The sequence below is a fragment of the Catharus ustulatus genome, chromosome 1 (assembly GCF_009819885.2).
Source record: "Catharus ustulatus isolate bCatUst1 chromosome 1, bCatUst1.pri.v2, whole genome shotgun sequence".
NCBI classification, from domain to species: domain Eukaryota; kingdom Metazoa; phylum Chordata; class Aves; order Passeriformes; family Turdidae; genus Catharus; species Catharus ustulatus.
Genome location: NC_046221.1, coordinates 116,292,545 through 116,312,057, shown reverse-complemented (window position 1 = coordinate 116,312,057; position 19,513 = coordinate 116,292,545). Strand labels below are relative to the sequence as shown.

The 19,513-nt window shown below is 38.6% G+C and overlaps 1 protein-coding gene across 1 annotated transcript in view; it reads right to left on the bottom strand.

Moving 5' to 3' along the window:
• MEP1B (meprin A subunit beta) overlaps positions 1-19,513 on the bottom strand; it is a 28,438-nt gene that overhangs the window by 2,673 nt on the left and 6,252 nt on the right. The window contains exons 5-16 of the mRNA XM_033060711.1: positions 17,606-17,624; positions 17,370-17,420; positions 17,227-17,270; positions 16,143-16,215; positions 15,097-15,214; positions 10,961-11,139; positions 9,297-9,515; positions 6,219-6,371; positions 5,279-5,494; positions 2,528-2,995; positions 836-1,018; positions 104-389 (exon numbers count right to left, since the gene is read on the bottom strand). Of these exons, the coding sequence (XP_032916602.1) occupies positions 104-389; positions 836-1,018; positions 2,528-2,995; positions 5,279-5,494; positions 6,219-6,371; positions 9,297-9,515; positions 10,961-11,139; positions 15,097-15,214; positions 16,143-16,215; positions 17,227-17,270; positions 17,370-17,420; positions 17,606-17,624 (2,009 nt within the window). The remainder of the gene's footprint in view (positions 1-103; positions 390-835; positions 1,019-2,527; positions 2,996-5,278; positions 5,495-6,218; positions 6,372-9,296; positions 9,516-10,960; positions 11,140-15,096; positions 15,215-16,142; positions 16,216-17,226; positions 17,271-17,369; positions 17,421-17,605; positions 17,625-19,513) is intronic.

Sequence of the window (19,513 nt, the reverse complement as noted above, 5' to 3'; positions counted from 1 at the left end):
CAGTCTGTCATTCCTTTCACTAGGAGCAAAGATTTATTTTGTTAGGAGCTTTCATTACTCATCCTAAAACTGCATTTGAGAGTGAATAAAGACAGTTAGTTACCTGCACACTGGTGTTGTGTTTACCATAACACAAACACCGTCATTTTCACAGGGGTTGTTTGGGCAGAAAGCCGGAGCCTCTGGATTTGTGGGCGGGGTGATGAAGGTTGCGATGGGGGCAGTGGTTATGATGGTGTTGGTGATGCTCTCAGTGCCAGTGGTGTTCTCAGTGCCAGTGGTGGGCTTGTTGGTGGCAGAAGGGCTAGTGACAGGTTTGGTGCCATTGTCACTCGTAGTCGTAACAGTAGGGGTAATGCTCGGCTGAGTTGACAGGAGATGCGATATATCTGCACAGTGAACCCACAGGAAATAAGGTCTTTGCTTCACATTATTTTTCTTCTTATTCTAATGATAGTTTCTAATAATAAAGAGCAGTAAGCCGGTCCAAAGGTACAATGGATAAACAGTCTTTTCTGCATTTCAGGACCATGATGTTCTTTGGAAATGTCCTCTAGGATTTTTTCAGAAAGAGATATTTTTAGTCAAATTAATCTATTCAAAATAGTTTGCACAGGATTAGCATTGCTTTATACACCTTCACATGAGATAAAGGAATTGTATTGTGTATGTACCTGTTCACAAATTTATTCAAACATATGATTTGACTTTACAGTCATAATTCAAATAGTGTTCAAGTGCAAAGTACATCATGTGTATTACAACTGCAGCACTAGTGACTTAATATATGACAGTGTTTACTGCATTGTAAAGAGTATCAGCTATGTCCACATACCTTCCATTGTTAAAAGAATATAAACACCATCTTCTTTAATAAAGTTGCGGCTTCTAAGTCTCTCATGAGTTAAAAATGCACTTGTTCCAACTCCTGGGCCTCTCATGTATTTAGTTCCATTGGGATAAGTTGCTTCGGATCCCACTTCATCTGGCCTACCCCAAGTAAATTTTGATGAGGAATCTGAGTTTAAAAAAAAAAAAAAAATAATATGAGACTGCTCTGGATTTGTCTCTCAGCAGAAACCTCAATTGCCTGAGATTCTCAGCTGATGAGAGGCACAAGACAATGGGAATCTTCAATGATTTGGTTTAACCTGAGGTACTGAGAAAAGAACCTGATGAAGATGAGGTTATTGGAGGGCTAATTGAAGACCTGTTGTATTTTCTTTTAGTTCTTTAAAGTGAGGTGGTCAAGAAGATAAGTAGCTCATAAATCATCTGTAACATGAGTCAATGCAGTGCTTCTCAAAAGAGAGCACCTCCTGCAGTAGATGTGAGGCACAAGATATTTGAACAACCTAAATGATCACAGATCACTTGATGCCTGCTCCATCAAACCCTGTTCTAAAGCTCAAAGCTGAGCCTGATTGTCCATGACAGAATCTGACAGAGGGAGAAAGAACTGCCTGCTCCAACACCTCTCTGGTTAGATAAAGAGTGAGTTACAAGGCTTCCCTTGGGAATTGTGGACTATTTGAAATATAAAAACAAACCAGGGAGAAGGAGCAGAGGGCAAACAGACTGCATGTCCGCAGGGTCAGAGAAGGAAAAGGGCTATGCACTGTGGCTATAATAGCAGAAAGCACAAGGAAAATGTGCTTTTTTAAACATCTGTGGAGGACATGGTGTGATGTGTCTTTCATTTACAGAGAGGACATTAAGTCTTTCTAGATTACCCACTTTGTTTTCATGTAGAACCAGTGTGATAGAAAATTGAATGTAAAACATACTGGTTTTAAAAATAATAATATGAGTTGGATGGTTTTGTGCCTTCCTTCCTTCCATTCTAGTCTTAAAGTCCAAAAAACTAATTTGGTGGCAGAGATGATTTCTTTTGGCAAAAAGAAGAAAGTCATTCTGGCTTAAATCCAAAGTCTGTCCAATGCTGAGTGTGGGCGTTTTCTTTAATATCGCTCTCTGTAGAGATTCCTACCTTTTCTCAGAGTTACTTTTTACCTCAACTGCCACCTTGCCAAGTTATTGTGGACAATGGCCCTTATCTCCTCACTCTTTGAACAAGTACAGATTACATAACATTAATCAGTACTTTGTCCATCTGGAGGGTTGTGCTGACATCACTGTACCTTTGACAAGGAGGGCAGGGATTTGTTTGACAGTTGCTGCACTTTTATCTAGTATAAACCGCCTGCATTTTTAATTCAGTATTTTTCTTTTCATGACTTCTGGAAAACTCCCTTCTCATTAAGACAGAAATAAATGTATCCTCACAGAGTATATGAAAGAAATTTTAGGAATAGATCATCCACCATTCTTATGCAAATGCAACTTTGAAATACAGAGTTCCAGTTTAACTTGCTTGTAGGTGTAATTTTTTTCTTGTCCGTGGATCAATATTATTGTTGCTGCAAACATTTGAAACATTCCAGAACCTAAAAAATATGCATTAATTTACACAAAGAGGAGATGTGACCCCTTTTGGTTGTGTTTTACATGTTTGATTTTAACTAACCTGATGTTCTTTCAGGGTCTGTTGTTATACTTCTTTGGTTTGACATCCGTTGACGAATATCAGGATGCTGGTCAAGCAGGATCATGGTAACTTGTTGCCATGGACAGGGCCATTCCAAATAATCATCGTTTGCTCCAGAAACCAAGGACAAGTATATTCCTAAATTAAATGGGTTATCAGTGGTACCATTTACATACAAGCTGACCTGAAAAGCATATCCTTTACTAGAGTAAAATGGTGGACTGTATATTATCCCATTGCTCCCTGCTGGACTTGTGTTGAGGAGATGTGTGAAATTTCTGATATGCCAGATGTGGTGGGGACACTCAGTTTCTGACAAGTTGATGTCATCAATAGAGAGGCCTCCATTTGATAAGCCACTTCCTTTCACTCCTTGAAACACAACCCGGAATTTACTCGTGACATTCAAAGAAACATGATGGAGCTGCCAGTAGGTCTCTGGTGAACCTGAAAAACAAGTGCAAGGGTAGAGATTTCTGAGCCAGCAGTACATTCAAACACTGCACAGGTCTGAGGATCCTATACTAAGACTGTGTAGGAATTCAGTTCCACTGGCACTGATGTGATGGAATATTTTTTCTGTGGATGTTACCTTTTCAGTTCAAGATCACATTGGCTCAATACAGTATTTTAACAGAATTAATATGCATAATAGTGTCTATTGATGGGTTTATAACTGCTTTTTTCTTTTCTATTTTAAAATAAAATTTCATTAAATTAATTCAGATATTGAGATTATTAAATCCACAAAAATAGTTTCACCTGTATTGTTAAAAGAAAAAAATCAGAACAAGTTATATTCAAATAACTGAACAACAATATACCTCAACAAAAAATGTTCCAGAGGATTCTGGGAACCCAGAACTACAAGACTAGTTCATTCATTTGTTTTTGTATTTTTAAATGGTTTGTTGGAAACTTGCCTATGCAGAAGCACTATTCACCCATCACATGATTAATGGTACTGAGGTCAAATTAAAGCCAGTCGTTTGCAAAACCTACTTCGTGCAGTAAAACCTCACTGCAAGTTTGATGCTGCATCCAAAAGTGCCTGCACTAGCAAATTCCACTTGACTCCAAGAGCAGTGTACACAGAAGCAAAGACCTTTGCACAGGGGTCCTGTGAGGCCAATGAAAGTAGAACATACTTTTTTTAAAAGTATGTGCACCAAAGTAGTTTCTTTTGTGGACTGGTTTTAGTTCATCTGCACTAAAGACCAGCTCCATTTATTGAACAAGCAGCACCAATCCCAGGTACAGAACTCATGCATCACTCTCCTAACAACCCTAAACACAACACAATCGATCTCAAAAACAAGTCTTAATTTCTTGACATTTTTCATTACTGTTATAATTAGGAGAGAGAAAATTAACTCAGAAGCAAGAAGAAAAGCACCCTACTGTTTTTTCCATGAGATTTCCTTCTGCATAAGCTAAAGGATGTTTACATGTAATATGTCCAGTTCAAAAATCCCCAGCTGCCACAGACCAGTGGGAAGGGTTTAGGGGTTCTTGAACACTGCAGTTCAGTGCTAACCTGTGAGCAGCTCAGACAGCCTGTCAGACCAGGGATGGAAGAGGCTGTAGCATCACTGTTATTTCCAGGTTATTGACTGCATTGGTGAGGGTAACTTCTCACTTGAGAGAAGTGAAACAGCTTGGGGGAAAAATTATCTTGAGTCATTCCTCAGTTTTGCCACAGATTGTCAAAATAGGATGCCTCTTTGGACACACTTTTGAGATCAGAGGCTTCAAGGGAAATTATGGGCTTGAAAAAGCAGGACTGGGAGATGAGGCCTAATAGACACAAAAGAATGTTTGTGAGGAAGGTTGAAGTCTGGAGAAATTAATCTTGGCATCAAAGTAGGGTTTGAAGGAGCTTGGAGAGCTCAGACTGATGTGAAGTCTACACCTGCCTTAGCAACTCTTGCATTAAGGATGCCTGTTAGCTCAGAGGGCACAGAGGGTGAAGCCAGAGTGAAGAAAAATGTGGAAAAAGAAAGCAGGCACCGGCAGCAGGTGAGACAAAAAGAGACAGAAATGATACCTATTTAATGAAAGAACTTGCTCAGATCCTTCTGAACTTGGTGTAACTGAAATGGAGACTACATAATAGTCAAATATTTGAGATACTAATTTAATCATAAGGTGACTTCGGCAATTCCAGCTTAAAGAGCTCTTGTCCATTAGCTGACCTCAACTGATCATTCTGTAGGCCATAGGCTCCTAAAAACTAGGAATTTAATCCTCTTCAAACTACAACTCAAATCATGATCTGCTGCCCGTTTATTTCAGTTAAGTCATTTAAGTTTTATTTATCTTTTTTTAACTTATTTATTAGGTATTCCAGGGCACTTGTGCTTTCCATTTCTTTATTATACTTTCTTACTAATTGTAATTTACTCTAATGTTCCAACTTCATCAGCTGCTATTGATACCAGCAATTCTAGAACAGTTAAAATGATTGCACATGGAATTTTAGCTAGTTTGGTGAGAAAATTATCTTGCTAATACAAGAGTTTGAAATTTGTGTTAATTCATTATATTATAGGAAAACAGCTGACTGAGGATCCATCAGGTATGATTTCAGCAGCAAGGAGTCAATTACATAGATGGAGAAGAAGCCAAAGAACAGCACCAGGAAATGAGTGACTTTGCCACAATAACTTCCCCCAGTACTTTGAAAAATACTGAGTACAGATTAAAACAAGATGCAACTTTATTCCATACCTTTTATCTCTTCAATGAATCTCAGAGTGCCATTTGGATCGGCTGACGTGTACTCCCTGACCCAGACATTCAGCTGGTCACTCTCGTTACCACTGTTATATAAATAGAATTGTAAGCACTGAAAACCTCTTTTGGGATACAGAATTCGGCTCTCCAGGATAGCTGTGTTTCCTTCTTCTCCAGCACTTGTGTTAAAATGCATGAAGTAGCCAGAATCTGCCAAAAGCCAATGAGAAATGAGTGGTGGAGGGGAGAGAAAACAGAATTTTCCTGGTGTGGTGGGTTTCTTAATGCTGTATTCCAATAACTCTAGAAGATACAGTCAGGTCAGGGTTAGGTAGATCCAGTACAAATCTCTGACTGAGGACTGTTACCTGCTCACATTTTCCAAAGGTAGAACTACTCCCTTTGCAGCTTTTGTCCTCATTTCACTATCTTTAGCAAATTGTACTCAAAACCATGGGTTTTTACTCTTTACCCAGTGCCAGTTACTCATAGTTGACTCTCTGGAGGACTGGTTTAAGCTCCTGAATTCTTGGACCATTCTGACAGCTTCATATACACCTAGCTAGATTGTCAATTAATTTTTCATCTCAGCCCTGATAATATACATTTCAAAATCCTCCTCTTCTCCAAGGACTTACTGAGCAATTATTCAGAAAAGCAGCAATCTATTTGACATGCCTGTGTCACTAGTTCAATGGTTTATATACCTCTCATGACAGCATGTGATACTAAGACTGAAAAACACATCAAAAGAGATAAGGACATTAGATCCTCTGAAATAAGCAGAAAATCAATATATCACATGATGTTCCTAGGTATGTAGATTTATGCTTCTTAGTCAAAAAATAAACAGATAACAAGGCCAAGCTTGAAGAAAACTTGCATGCCTCTGCAGAAAACATTTTCCAGAAAGATAAGAGTTTTTTTCTCATACCTTCGCACTTTCCCATATTAGTGTGATCAGCATTTGGCCCAGCAGGAACCTGAGACAAACGCTGCCAGTCACTCATATCAGCTGAACTTTGAATCATGCCACATATATTTTCAAGTTCAAAACTGCACGTGTCCATGAAACTTAGGGAGGAGGCTACAACATTAAAAAAAAAAAAGTTAATCTCTATTACATAACACATTTTAATTCTGAAGATCCAAAGCCATGAGCAGAGAAAGACTAAATGCAAGCCTCAAGTAATCAGTGGTTTTAAATATGATCAGCATTCATACATACAATGTTCAGGAACTTAAAACACTTGGTGATTAACACTGACATTAATAAGATGTCATCAGGAACTCTCTGGGTTCTCAGCAATCACAGGAGGGCATCTGCTCATTATCATATCACATCTTTTATTTATAAAAGGAACACTAATACCAATCCAATCCACACACCTTCATATTATAGTCAAAAGGTCCTGAAACTTCCCATTCTTTGTTCTGCTTTCTTTGGGCCAGTTCAAACATGGCCACAGATTTTGATACAACCTCACTAATGTATCAGTTGGAGTGCAAATTTTGAAATATAGAAAAGCAGAAGCTATTTGAATGAAATAAACAAATTATTTTGATTGATCTTGATTTTCAAAATGTTAAATTTAAAAAAAAAAAAACATTTGGCAGAAGTATATTTGGGACCAGTGAATATTTCATGTCATACAAATTTTACAATCTTTCATATAACAAGTGAAAAATTAGGTGAAGGAAAACAGTGAAGTTAAATATGAAAGGGAGAACACCACATGAAATATTTTCTCTGTCTAAAGCAAACTCTGGCTAGGTGGGAGATACTACAGTCCAGGTTTATCCCTGTTCTTATTTTTGTTTCCCCTTTATTGTGTCTAAGATCATGTGTTATACCAGCCATGACTTGAAAACAGCTAAGTTAATGAAATGCTTTTAAAACTATGCATAAAATATTGTGGCTCAAAGGTTTAAAGGTTTCATTGCATAACAAAAAGACCTTGAGTATCACGAAACTCAACCTCAATAACATGCCAAATGCTTCACTTAAGCTGTAGCTCTGGGAAGCACTTAGGTATGAACTCCTGCCAAATCAGTTCTACTGCTGAGATATTTTGTGCTGTCCTCAGAGAAAGCTAAAATCCCTCTAGAGGCTGCAAGATAGTCAGAAGTGTTGGATGACTGATATCTTTTGAGATACAGTTCAGTACAATCTCATAAAAACTAAGAAAAGGCCGTCAGAGCAAATGTTATGTTGACTGCTGGAGAAAGAAAGAAAGCAAAAATGGAGAATTATTAGATGAAAGAACTCTTTGAAAGCAAAATCCAAAACGAAGCATGAAATTGATTTGGCCAAACAGGAAGGAAGTAATCTAATGACCTTCTGAGATTCATTCCTGAAACAGGTGAAGGGGCAGGTTGTGAATTCCATCTGCACCAAAAGCCAGATATTTGCTTGGTATGCAGTAAATTTGGTATGAAAGACTGGACTCAGAAGAAAATATATGGGGGATGAGTGCCTAACTTCCAGAGCCTGAGGGAAACCTCATGGTCAGTTCTGTCAAGCAGTATTCTCCAAGGGGAAACCAGACTAAAATCTACTTTTATCATTTGGCCTGAAAGACAGCAATGAATTACAGATTGGAGCTGCCCTAAACTACAGTCAGAATTTCTTCTGCTGTGAGTTGTTTTCTTCAATTTAGGAACCAAGATTTGCATTTCTAATGCAATTTCCTGTCCACATGGGCCTCTAGCAGAAATTTTGCTTAAACGTTTCCTTAAATCATGTGCAGCAAATGAAGTAATCTTTTGTGTGGGTGAGGGCTGGGACCTGTTAAGCACCATGGCACAGGTGGGTGATCTGACAATATTTATGTCTCTGCAAATATCATCCACACTATACACATCACGTGAAGCCAAGAGATGGACTGGGGAACAGGGCAGGTCCTGATGCACTGAAGGTGGTGGAAGTTTTGTCACTGATTTCAGCAGGACTGGGGCTTATTTTCATTTGGGGAATGTACCTATGAGTTAAGAATAAACTTTAAATGTCGTGAAGTATTTCTGTAATGCACAAGAATGATAGAAAATAGATAAGATTAATGCAGATGAAGAAGGACCCCATCCCCTGTTAAAGACATCCTTAGCTGGAAGCATTTTTATAATGCCTAAATGACTGTGCAGCAGGTGTCAAAAACTAAGGCTGCATGTACTGGATTTTCAATGTAGACCTAGATGAATAGAAATATTTTCATAAGAATTTTGCACTCAAAAAACAGCACCATTTTAATAAACCAGCTTGATAATTTTAAAGGAATCTGTATAAAGAGGCTTAAATATAATTGTAAGCCAGTACTCACTACTTGCGATATTGTAAAAGTTTTCTTCTGAGTGCCAGTGCATACTGAATGCAGTAACAATTACAGAATTATATTGCAATTTGATAATAGAATTATCTAGGTTTCTCTTTCTCTTACTTTCATTCAGATTTGTAAATAAACCCCACCTGAGCAAAACAACTCTTTTGATCACTTTTGTAAGAGACCAGGTTTGAAGCTAAACATGAAAATTTGGAAAGTTTGCACTTTATTCAGAATAGCATCTGTACCCTATTTGTATGAATGCCCACTCTGTCTCACAGATTCCATGAAAGTGGAGTAGGTACGACAGCCACAGTAAAGATACTCATTTCTGTGCAGTGTCTGAGCAACAGCTGTGGAATAATACAGCGAAAAAACAAAAGGCTTTGTGCAGAAGCACACATTTTAAACAGCCACCCAAGGGATGAACAAAAATCAGCTGCTGAGCAAAGCTGGTTTTTAACTAAAGGTCAGATAAAATTGCACAGAAACCTCCTCTACTCAGCAGTGGTTCTGCAGGAGGCCTGTTATTTCTAGCTGTACCATTATTTCTGGTGTTTTTAACACAATTCACTCCTCTAAATATGTTAGTATCTTTTTCACTTGTGTCTGGATGGGTCCAGCATATATGTATCACTCTCATTTCTTTCAAATTATTCTTTCTAATAATATTTTTTAAAAATTGAGAAACTTACTGCAATTGTACAACTTGTTCAGTTTCTGAAGGTCGTACTCGCTGAAATCCATTCGCTGGCCTATGACATCCAAGAACTCTGGTATGTTGGTGACAATGGTGGGCTCAGTTCCATTCCTGAATGCAGTCTTGCTGTAGTGCATCACAGAATTGTAGTCATAGGGAACATTCAGGAAGTCTGATCTTTTATCATCATATTTATTGAAATTATGTTCTTTACCTAAATGGTAAAATTGAAAAGAAAGATTGTCCATTGCTCAAGGGAATCAAGTTTTGATGTAAAAACTTGCAGTGACAGAGAATCTATCACATCTCAAAATATTTTTGTAGACATTTACTTGTTCTTACTCTGTAAAACACTTATATTTATTTTGCTCTTTCAGCCACTGTTGACTTCTGCTGGATGAAGTAAACTTTTTGCTACCAGAAAACTCTTTCCTGTGGAACTACTTGTAGACTTTGATGGGCTTGTGATACCCAAGAGTGAAGAGAGTGTTTCAGTCCTCAAATTACTGCAATTTGCAACTTTTTCTAATCTGTATCCTGATGTTAAATTCCTAGCCATTTTAGGTAACAATAAACAATTTAGAGTTGTCATCAGATAAGCTTCCAGAATTTAGCTTTACAGATGTTTTCTGGAGTATGAGCAAAAAACCAATTGCTTACTACCCATGGGGAGTCAATATTTAAATCAGTCAAAATACAGCAACTATATTCTGGTCAGTGCAAAAAAACTGCAGTAGTTTCAAATGTTTCACAATAATGCAACTTGTCACTAAAGAGTCAGCAAAATATAATGGAAAACAAATAACAGAGTCTAAGTAGTTTTCTGTAATATGTAATTGCATATGCACCTGACTATTGATCACAACTAAATAAGAATGCATTAGATTTAATCATTATCCAGTTTTTCAGTCTTCTGTGTGCACTATGTTAGGGAAACATCAAGTCTGTGTACATAACTTTGTTTTTGAACAGCCTGTAAGTCACAGAGGATGACAAGCTAAAGAGGCAGAGACAGAACAAAGTCCTGAGGAATTCTGTGCCATCTCTCAGGGTTGTGCCAAACATGACAACACTTACAATTCACTAGCTGCTTTGCTAAAGTAACGGCTGGTGTGACACAGACCTTGAAAGATCTCTCCTGCCTGCCCACCCTCTGCACACTCTGCTCTCTCAGCTCTGCTCCCTGTGCCAGGTGTAGTAGACAGGTAGAAAGAGAATGACCAGTGTTTTCCCTGGAGATTTTCTACTGGCTTTGGTCACACTGGATTTTTCAGACTAGGGTGGGATGGGGGGAAGTGAGGTTTAGTTATTTTAATTTCATTAAAGGTTTCTAGAGTAAGTGTGCTTTTAGTGTATTCATTTAAACAAACTAAATTATCCTCTTCTGCTGCTCTGCAGTACAACACGTAGAATAACAGGATTCAGATCTCTAATTAGAGCTTTGGAAACTGTCATGACACAGGAATTAAACAGCAACAACAAATGAGAATTTCTGTTTCAAATACTTATCCCTTCATATCTAGTTTATTGATATAATGGCTTTGAAAAGTAAGTTCAGGTGAGAGAATAGCATGACCACCAAAAGATGGCCAGAAGGGAAGTTCCACAGCTAAACTGCTAGCACCAGAGATTGAAAGGAAAAGCAGAGGAGTGACTGACCAGACTGAATCCTGTCCCAGACAATGGTCACGTAGTCATCCCGGTCAGACCGTGACTGCTCATGCCAGAATCCCAGGGCGTGCAGGAATTCATGCTCGATTGTCCCAATCCTGTCACAGTTGGTTCCGATGGAGAGCTGCTGCAAGCCCATTTGCATGTTTCCCACTGAGGACCAGCAGCTGGCATTGACATAAAATGAGAGAGGGCTCTGTGAGATACACACCATCCCCATGCCATGCAAGCCTCAAAACCAGTCTATTCAACAGGTATATTTTTAACCTGAGCATTGGAGTCACATTTTGTTATAAAGAGCACTTTTCCATCAATCTGTTCCTTATCATACCCCTTCCTCTCACACTTAGCTCTGTTTCAATGAACAAGAAGTTCCTCATCTCTGGTTCTATTAGAAGAGAAATGTTGAGCTATTTGTGACAAAAGAAAACTGATGATGATTTATCTGGTACTCTGGAACATCAAAGGTTGTGAGCACATCACTCAGAGCAATTAAATTACTGCAAATTAACATTTTCAGCTAGACCACAATGTGTGACTGGGAGCACACTTTGAGCCTGTCCGTTTCATAAGAAGTGGGTTCATGAATATTTTCTCCCCTGCCTGCTTTTCTCTGCACTGTTTGGCCTTTTATTTTGCATGGAGCTGTGGCTGCCAGGCAAGGTGTGCTTCTGCATGGTGTGTTTACCTTCTCACAGGTTGGTGGGCTTGACAGTACCTTCCACAAGCTCTTTTCTTTCTGGCTCCCTGTGAGCTGCCGTGCTAGAGCACTTGCTGCTCTCATACTCTCCCAAGTAAGAGCAAAACTGCAGTTGTGCTGCAAGTTTTTATTAAAGGGTGAAAGAATTCAATGAATTATCTGCACAGGCCAATAAAATGGCACCCCATGTCCACAAACTAGCAGGCACAGAAAGCTACACTTAAATTGATATTTTATGCAGCAAATAAATCAATACTTACCCAATGAAGTACATAAAATTAATCGGGCACAAAATATGCCATAGGATTTGCAGTCCTATCACTCCAGAAATTTAAAAATACAAGCACGCCATGTGCTTTCAAACTCTGTAACTTATTAGTGCAACATATTCCCCAGTATTTCATTTTCCACAGAGCAACACAGGTCTTGCCTATTGGTTACTCATTAAAATCACAACATGAGACCTGGTAAGAAGCACATGTAGCATCCATAATTGCAAGGTATTTTCTAGAACAAGGCCTCATATTGATTCTTGTGTTGTGCAGAAGAAGTCCATCACAGGCCTGGGTCCACCTCCTAGCAAAGCCACCTCTGGCTTCACAGCTGCTGCACAGTGCACAGCAGGCTACAGCAGGCACATCCAAGACACTTGGCAAAAGTGGGATCCAAATTACAGTAGGTGCAGCTGCCCCTTGCCTTTGGTCAGCCAGATGCCTACAACACTGTTATCCCAGCTACAGAGGGAGTAAATACATGGTCTGTGCCACCCTGCACTGAGAATAAAGCCCAGGCGAGTGGGACACGGCACTCCAGAGCAACGGGCACACAGAACCCTGTGTCAGCAGTGTCTTCTGGAGGGGAGAAAGGAGAGGGAAGTCCCAACTTTCCCCAGCTGTGTGAGAGCTGTATTGCCTGTGACTCAACGCTATCAGAGGCTGGAGGAACAGGGAAGTACTTGCTCAGACTAATTCCACCATCCCCTCTTGGGGCTGTAGACACACCCCATCAGTTGCAGTGGTGCTGCTTACTTCAGGCACATTTTTATACTAATGTCCTGCTACTTATTTTCTTCCCACAGTACCACGGATCACCAATATCAGCTCACAGACACTTTGACTTACCAGCACCAAGCTGGATAGCCAGAGATCTGTGTCAATCCACTCCTGCATGGATTCCCTTTGCCCTGTGCAACAGTGGCAAAGAGCTGAAGCAGCCTCCTATGAGTGCTCCATGAAAACCTGATTTTCCACGTGGAAATACTAGACATGATGTTCACCCTCCCTGGTCTGTTAATCATTCAATTCTACCACATCATGCTAGTTTTCCTGCTGAATGAATCCTGCTCTTCATGAGAAGAGTAAGGTGAAAAGGCACATCCATTGCAGGTTTACAGACTTCTCTGTGAACTTTTCAGTGATATCTTGCCACATCTGATTATTCTGCATTTCTGTAATTCACAATTACACCTTGTTTGTTTTGCTCAGCACATAGGCAAGGGTTAACATACTACTGGTAGTAGCCAATGTGAATGACAGGTGAAGAATGCGTACAGGGAGAGGGCTCTTTGTACAGGATCTTGATACACTCTGTAACTATACCAGAGACTACAAATGCATTTTTACACAGGGCAGCCAATACAACAAAAGACAGCTGGCTTCTTTTGTGGCTGACTTCATTTGAATTCAAAAGAGTATTCCAGATGAGGACTTTATGGCCTACTTCAAATCCTTTTGACACAAAAGTTCCATGACATTCCTCTGTTTTATAGATGCTAGCCAAGATCAGAAAGGCAAAGATGTGATTTATCAACCTTTACTTGGTGTGGCAAAATTTTATGTTGCCAGGAACTTTGTGTGCCTGTCTGCACTGTACCCTCTGGACTGAGGTCTTTAGTCAGCAGATAGAAGAATCCTAATTGATTAAAAAAACTCCAAAACATTAGGAACAACAGAGCAAAAACGGGCTGGTTTACTCAGCTTACACTTTGTTCCATAACACCAGAAGTAAGGAATGGCTTGAAATGAAAGCAGTTCACTCAGGGTCAGTCCTGAGTTCTTTGTACTACCCAAGATGACTCATTGAAGCTGGATGGACCTTTTCAGAAGACTGCACCATTTAGCTCTAATCTTTTAAAAAGTTCTGCTCTGGATGTGTCAGCTAAGGTGACGGAAACACTTCAGGGCAAGCCACACACCAGGCAGTGAGGGCAAGTTGTTATCCAACTAGATGGATTCATCTTCTTCATCACCATGAGTCATCTATTTTTAATAGACATAAAAATGAAACATTGTGCAGAGGCCTCCTACTTGCCATAGGCTAAATAGTGTGGTTCTTTTTCAGGTACAGTTATTAGCAAACTCAATGCATACTTTAGGGGATGAAGGATTACAAAATTCGGCTACATGAGTTTTCCATTTAGCTCGAAAAGCTGGAGTCATTAGCACAGGAAAATGCACTGCTCCCTGAGTCTCCAATTATACATCTTTTAGAGCTGAGTTTCAGTGTCATGTGTACAGCATGAACAGCAGCAAATACAAAGAGCCAGAAACCAAAGAAATTTTGAAACAATTATCTGCTACAAATATCTCAGAACAAGCCAAAGGGAAAGAGAAACATTTTTATTATCAGAAAATCTTTTTCCATTTATGAAAGCATTCTCATATCAGGAAATGAATTTCTGAAAGCAAATTTCCTCACCAGGCTATCAAGCTCTCCCTGTTCTCTTTTTCTATATGAGAAATGCTTCAGCACAGAGTGAAGGATTTATTTGTTCTTGTTGCACTGTTTTGGCAAAGAATGTCTTAGAAGGGAAGAAGCTGGGACAATTTTGTCTTCTTTACTGGAGTCTTATTTTGCAAAATTTAAGATGAAATAGCATGACTATTCATCAAAAGAAGTAAATAAAGCAAAACATCAGCAAAATATCTCAGTGCTGTACAGAATTTAAAAATATTGCTCTTTATCTGAATGCTGATGTGAGCTTGTTCAAGTGCAGTTCCATTGTTACATTCAAATAATTCACTGCCCCACAGTGAGAATTATCATATTTCTCCTTGGTTTTTCTTTTCCCCTAAAAGCCAAGGTATACTAGGAATGACCAGCTGAAAGTGATACTCCACATATCCAAAGATCAGTTAGGAACATAATTGCTTTTTTTGTGATATCTTTTACCATGCTCAGTAAAATACCCCTTAAAGGACTTGATTTCTTGTTATATTTAAGAATAAAATATCTGTAAAAATTGTTCGTTACCACTAAGGTAATATCTCTTTTGGAAACTGTGACAGTTTAAAAAAGACTGGGTAAATAGAGACAACAAAAACGTAAAATTATGATCAGATATATGAGTTCTGGAGTGAATACTGGCCATGAGAATAGTCTGAAAGCAAAAATAATGAAAGTTATTTTGAATTGCTTCTCTTACCCACTTCCTTTGAACACAGATATGTAATTCTTCTCCCCACTCCAAGGTTTGAAGTCAATACAGGTTTTCAGTCGATACTGTTCAAATGCCTTGAGGATGAGTCCCTTAGCATTCATTTCTGCAGACCAAACAGTGTTCTTGTCAATACTGAACTGAAAGATTTCTATTATTCTTATGGAGCAAGTCCCAAGGGTGGGTCTTGCTCCAGCAATCTTTGATCAAAATATTCAGATTTTTTGTTGGATTAAGACCCAAGGGGGGACCTAAAAAACATAAATTAGGGTCTTGTAACACTGTATCTTACTCTTGTTTTGCTTCTGTGTAATTTTTCTTTGGTACTTATGTATCAAATATGAAATGATGACTATATAGAAGGATAGTGTGTGTGGGGGTTTAATTTAGTAGATTTTTCTAGATTCTTTCTTTTTTTTTTTATTTGTGCAGACAAGTATTGAATAGATAGGAAATGAAGACTTCATATTTTACCTAGTACAGAATGCAGGCTACAGATCCCTCACTGAATTTCTCCAGGACTTGAATTTTTCAGATTATATCTGTGTTATCTCCTCTAAGCAACTTGCATAGTTTCAACATAAAGATTTAAAGGATGGAGTCAAATTATGATGTGTCTCTGACTCATATTAGGGGGCTTGACAATGTGCCATTGCAAACTGTCTGTCAGAATGTCATTTTGCCTTCACTACTGTAAATTATGTAAGTGGTCAGGTAACCTTCCTGTCCTCAAAAATATCTTCAGTGCCCTCTTTGCACTTCTGCTTTGCAGAGCTTTACGTCTCAGACAAAAGATTTCAAACCCCAAACAATCTGCTGGTCTGTAGCAGGATAATAATTCAAGAAAGGAAGAGAGAGCCAGCACTGATACCAAGATTATAAATCTTGTTTGTGCATGCTCAGCCCCATTCCTGCTGTGGGAAATGGCCTGCTCTAGATTAAGAGAGGAAAGGACACCACAGGAGCTTTATCAACCTGTGTTAAACAGTTCAATCACTACAACATGCAGACATTGTGAAAGGCAAGTACCGTACCCAGGCTGTCCTCGAGGACGTAAGGGATAACATGGGGCCACCGATAGTTGTCACCAATGATGGAGTTTCGCTCCTGTACCCAAGAAAGAAAACAAGTATGCAGTCCTCACTTAAAAGGGATTTAGCATCAGGGACTGCAGTAGTGCTAAAGCAAACCTACAATTCCAAGTAAGACATAAAAGAAAACAAAGAGCTCAAAAACCTTGAAAGATTATTCAGAGGTCTGAGGTTTGGGTTTGAAATCCCTTCATGCCCTTCTCCAGTGTCTCCAACTTCTGCTGCATTTTCTCCTAGAAATTACCCAAGCTTCTGATGCATGTGCACAGGAGCTTCTGCTCCTGTGGGAAGCCTTAAGATCTAAAGTCCTGAAAACTGTACAGAGATCAATAGTTTTGTAATTTTTCATAACACAAGGGTTTGTTTCTGTGCCTTTAGCAAGTACTGTCCTTGTTTCCAGTGACATATTCAGAATATCTCCCAAAAGGGAGAGAAAAACACTATTTTCAAACTATGCAAACCATGCAACACTATTTCAAACTATGTGCAACACACATTGGGGGTTTCCTACTATATCTTTTTGAGATGCAAACATAATTTTTTTTTTCATTGATCAAATAAGGATGCTGGCCAGATGCCTTAAAATGTGGTATTAGAGATCTAAATTTTTCATCGGTTTTAGTCAATCTACTTACAGGTTGCAGTGCTGCTCAGTAAACTTGACTGGCTCAGGATAAATATTGTACAGATGAATGAAGAATTCTTTTTATACAAACCTGCCTGGATGATGATCAGTGCTGCCTAATCTCTTAAAAGTGACAATGTAAAAGAGGAAACAAGAAGCTAATAATATTGATCTAATCACTGAAGAGATCTCATGCTGGATAATGTTTCTGCAAATGCTGCTGACTCCTTCCCCATCTATGACATTTTGTTGAATTCCATCCCCTATCATCTTCGGTTTATTGTTACATAAACAGCATTTATTGTTTGTAAGAGCAGGATGCATCTATTATTTCCATGTCAGTGATACTTTACATTTAAGTCAATGACACATTTTGGCTTTGTATTTTATATTTGAACTCACCCCAGGAAGTTTGATGTCTCCCTCAAAAAGGTCTAGTCCTAAAGCTAAAGGGAAGAGGAGATTAATATTGGGTTATTGCATTGATCTGTGACTACTATAATGAAAACTATTAAAAAAAAAATTGAGACTGAATTTTGAAAAACCTTCATTTATGTCGAAGATGTCCTGATCAATTCCTCCATCTACATCTATTTCTGAAAAATAAAAAGACAAGTGAGGTAGGACATTAGCCCTTGCTGTTATCTTTATGAAGTGTGAAAATTAATGCAATAACAATAACAGTAATTATAAATCTGTGTCTGTCCTAGAGATGTTTATGAGCAGCTGGTTTTGTTGACTGCCTCCCGTGCATACAAATTGATCTCTAAACAGAACTCACCAGTTGTCTCTGGAGAAGGCTGGGGAGGGGAAAGAGAAAAAAGATATTATTAGAAAGGCACATAATGAAATGCAGCTCGCATTACTTTGTCAACAGTATTAGAGATGTGATTCAAGCTCAACTGACAGCACTTAGTGCATGGCTTTGTACTGGATTGACTGCAACCATTGCCTCCTCATCTGACAGGAAATCTGTGTTTGCTCATGTGGCAGCTTTGTGACCTCCCCACCTCAGGGTCCCCAAGAAGTAATTCAGCTAGTCCTGCTTCTGTGGAGGTTTCACAGCTGCTTTTCTCTCACAACTCAGGTGGTGCTAAATTGTCCTTCATAAATGGGAAAAAAAGGAGCCTATGGAATCAAGGATTTCTATGGAATCAAGTATTGCTACTAGTGAGCAGCTGTGCAGAACCCATGGAAGTTATGCTAAACTTCCCATCACGAATCTGAAGACTGGGAGAGAGAATGAGTGGTCTGGCATTGCGCAGTGAGGATTTGAAGGACTGGGTACAGAGCCCAGGTCACCTCAGCCCCAGTCCAGTGCCCTATCTGGACTCCATTTACGTGAGAAATTACAACTCAAACACTCCCTTTGCAACATGGACAAGCCACAGACCATAATGACATATAGTGACATATGATGATATACATAGAACAATTTCCTTGCCATAACATGCTGATAGAATCTAATCTTAACTTTTTTTTTTGACTGGACTCTCCGTTTTTTGACTGCTTTGGACATACATGGCATAACATTATGTGACTATTTCTCACATAGTGAGTAAAATCATGAATATCCTTTCTAAGCAATCGATCCTGGGTGTCTTGTATTTGTATGTTTGATTAGAAGTTCACAAAATGAAGATAAAAAACATCTTTCTATTCTAAAATAAATGTAACAGCAATTCTGGAAAAAAGTGTGAGATTTTCACTTTTATTTTTACCACAGTTTTCCCCCTGTTTTTCTATCTCCATATAAATAATGTATTTTCTATACATGCAGCTTGGCATGTAGGACTTCCTTTTCCAGTGTGATAAGCATCTGCAACTTTCACTAGAAATAATGAACAACACAAAACCAGAATGCTGAAAAACAGCAAAAATCAAGTCCCTAGGAACACTAATTGTGGTAACCTCTAACATCTCTACGATATGTAAGACAATACTATGGCCAGAATATTCAAGAGAAATTCAAAGGCACATGTTCTTCTAGACCTGAGTTTCAACACATAAGGATGGGAACAATTTTGAGTGAAACAAGTGTGAGCCCTAGAACTGACTTCATATAAAAATTTTAACCAAACACAGAAAGAAAATCCTACCTCCCATAAAATTTCAAGGTTCAGAAAGAAAGATTTGAAATTGTCAGATTGCCCTATCCTAGCTTCATAATGAAAGATTAATTTTTAATCTGAAATTACTGTCTTTTAAAAACTTCAGTAAATGGCAGGAGATAAATATTGTGAATACAAAGGCCAGAAATCTCATTTTATTATTCACCTGAGCTAAAATTCACACAAGGTGTTGCTTCACAGTTTTTGTCAGATTTTTGATCATTTAATCTGGTTGCCTAAGTGAGGAAAACCATTTTTGCCAAACCAAGTGGAGGCTATAATTTCTATGTTTAAGAGACATAATTCCTCATTGGTATCAGCTGGCACAGCAAACACTTAATATCTAACTCTAATAAACAGCCAAAGTTTTTAATCACCTTCTCCTGGTTTCTTTTTCTTTTTTTAGTGAAAACTACCACTCACACATGTCCTTGTCCGGTCTAAAGACAGGATTTTAACCTTGAAGGGCCAATAACAGAAACCACTGAGTAGAATCTGTTTCCTGACTGAATTTCTCCTGAAACTGCCCTGCTTCAGCACTTTACATTTTTGGATGTTTTTAAATTTATCAGGTTTTA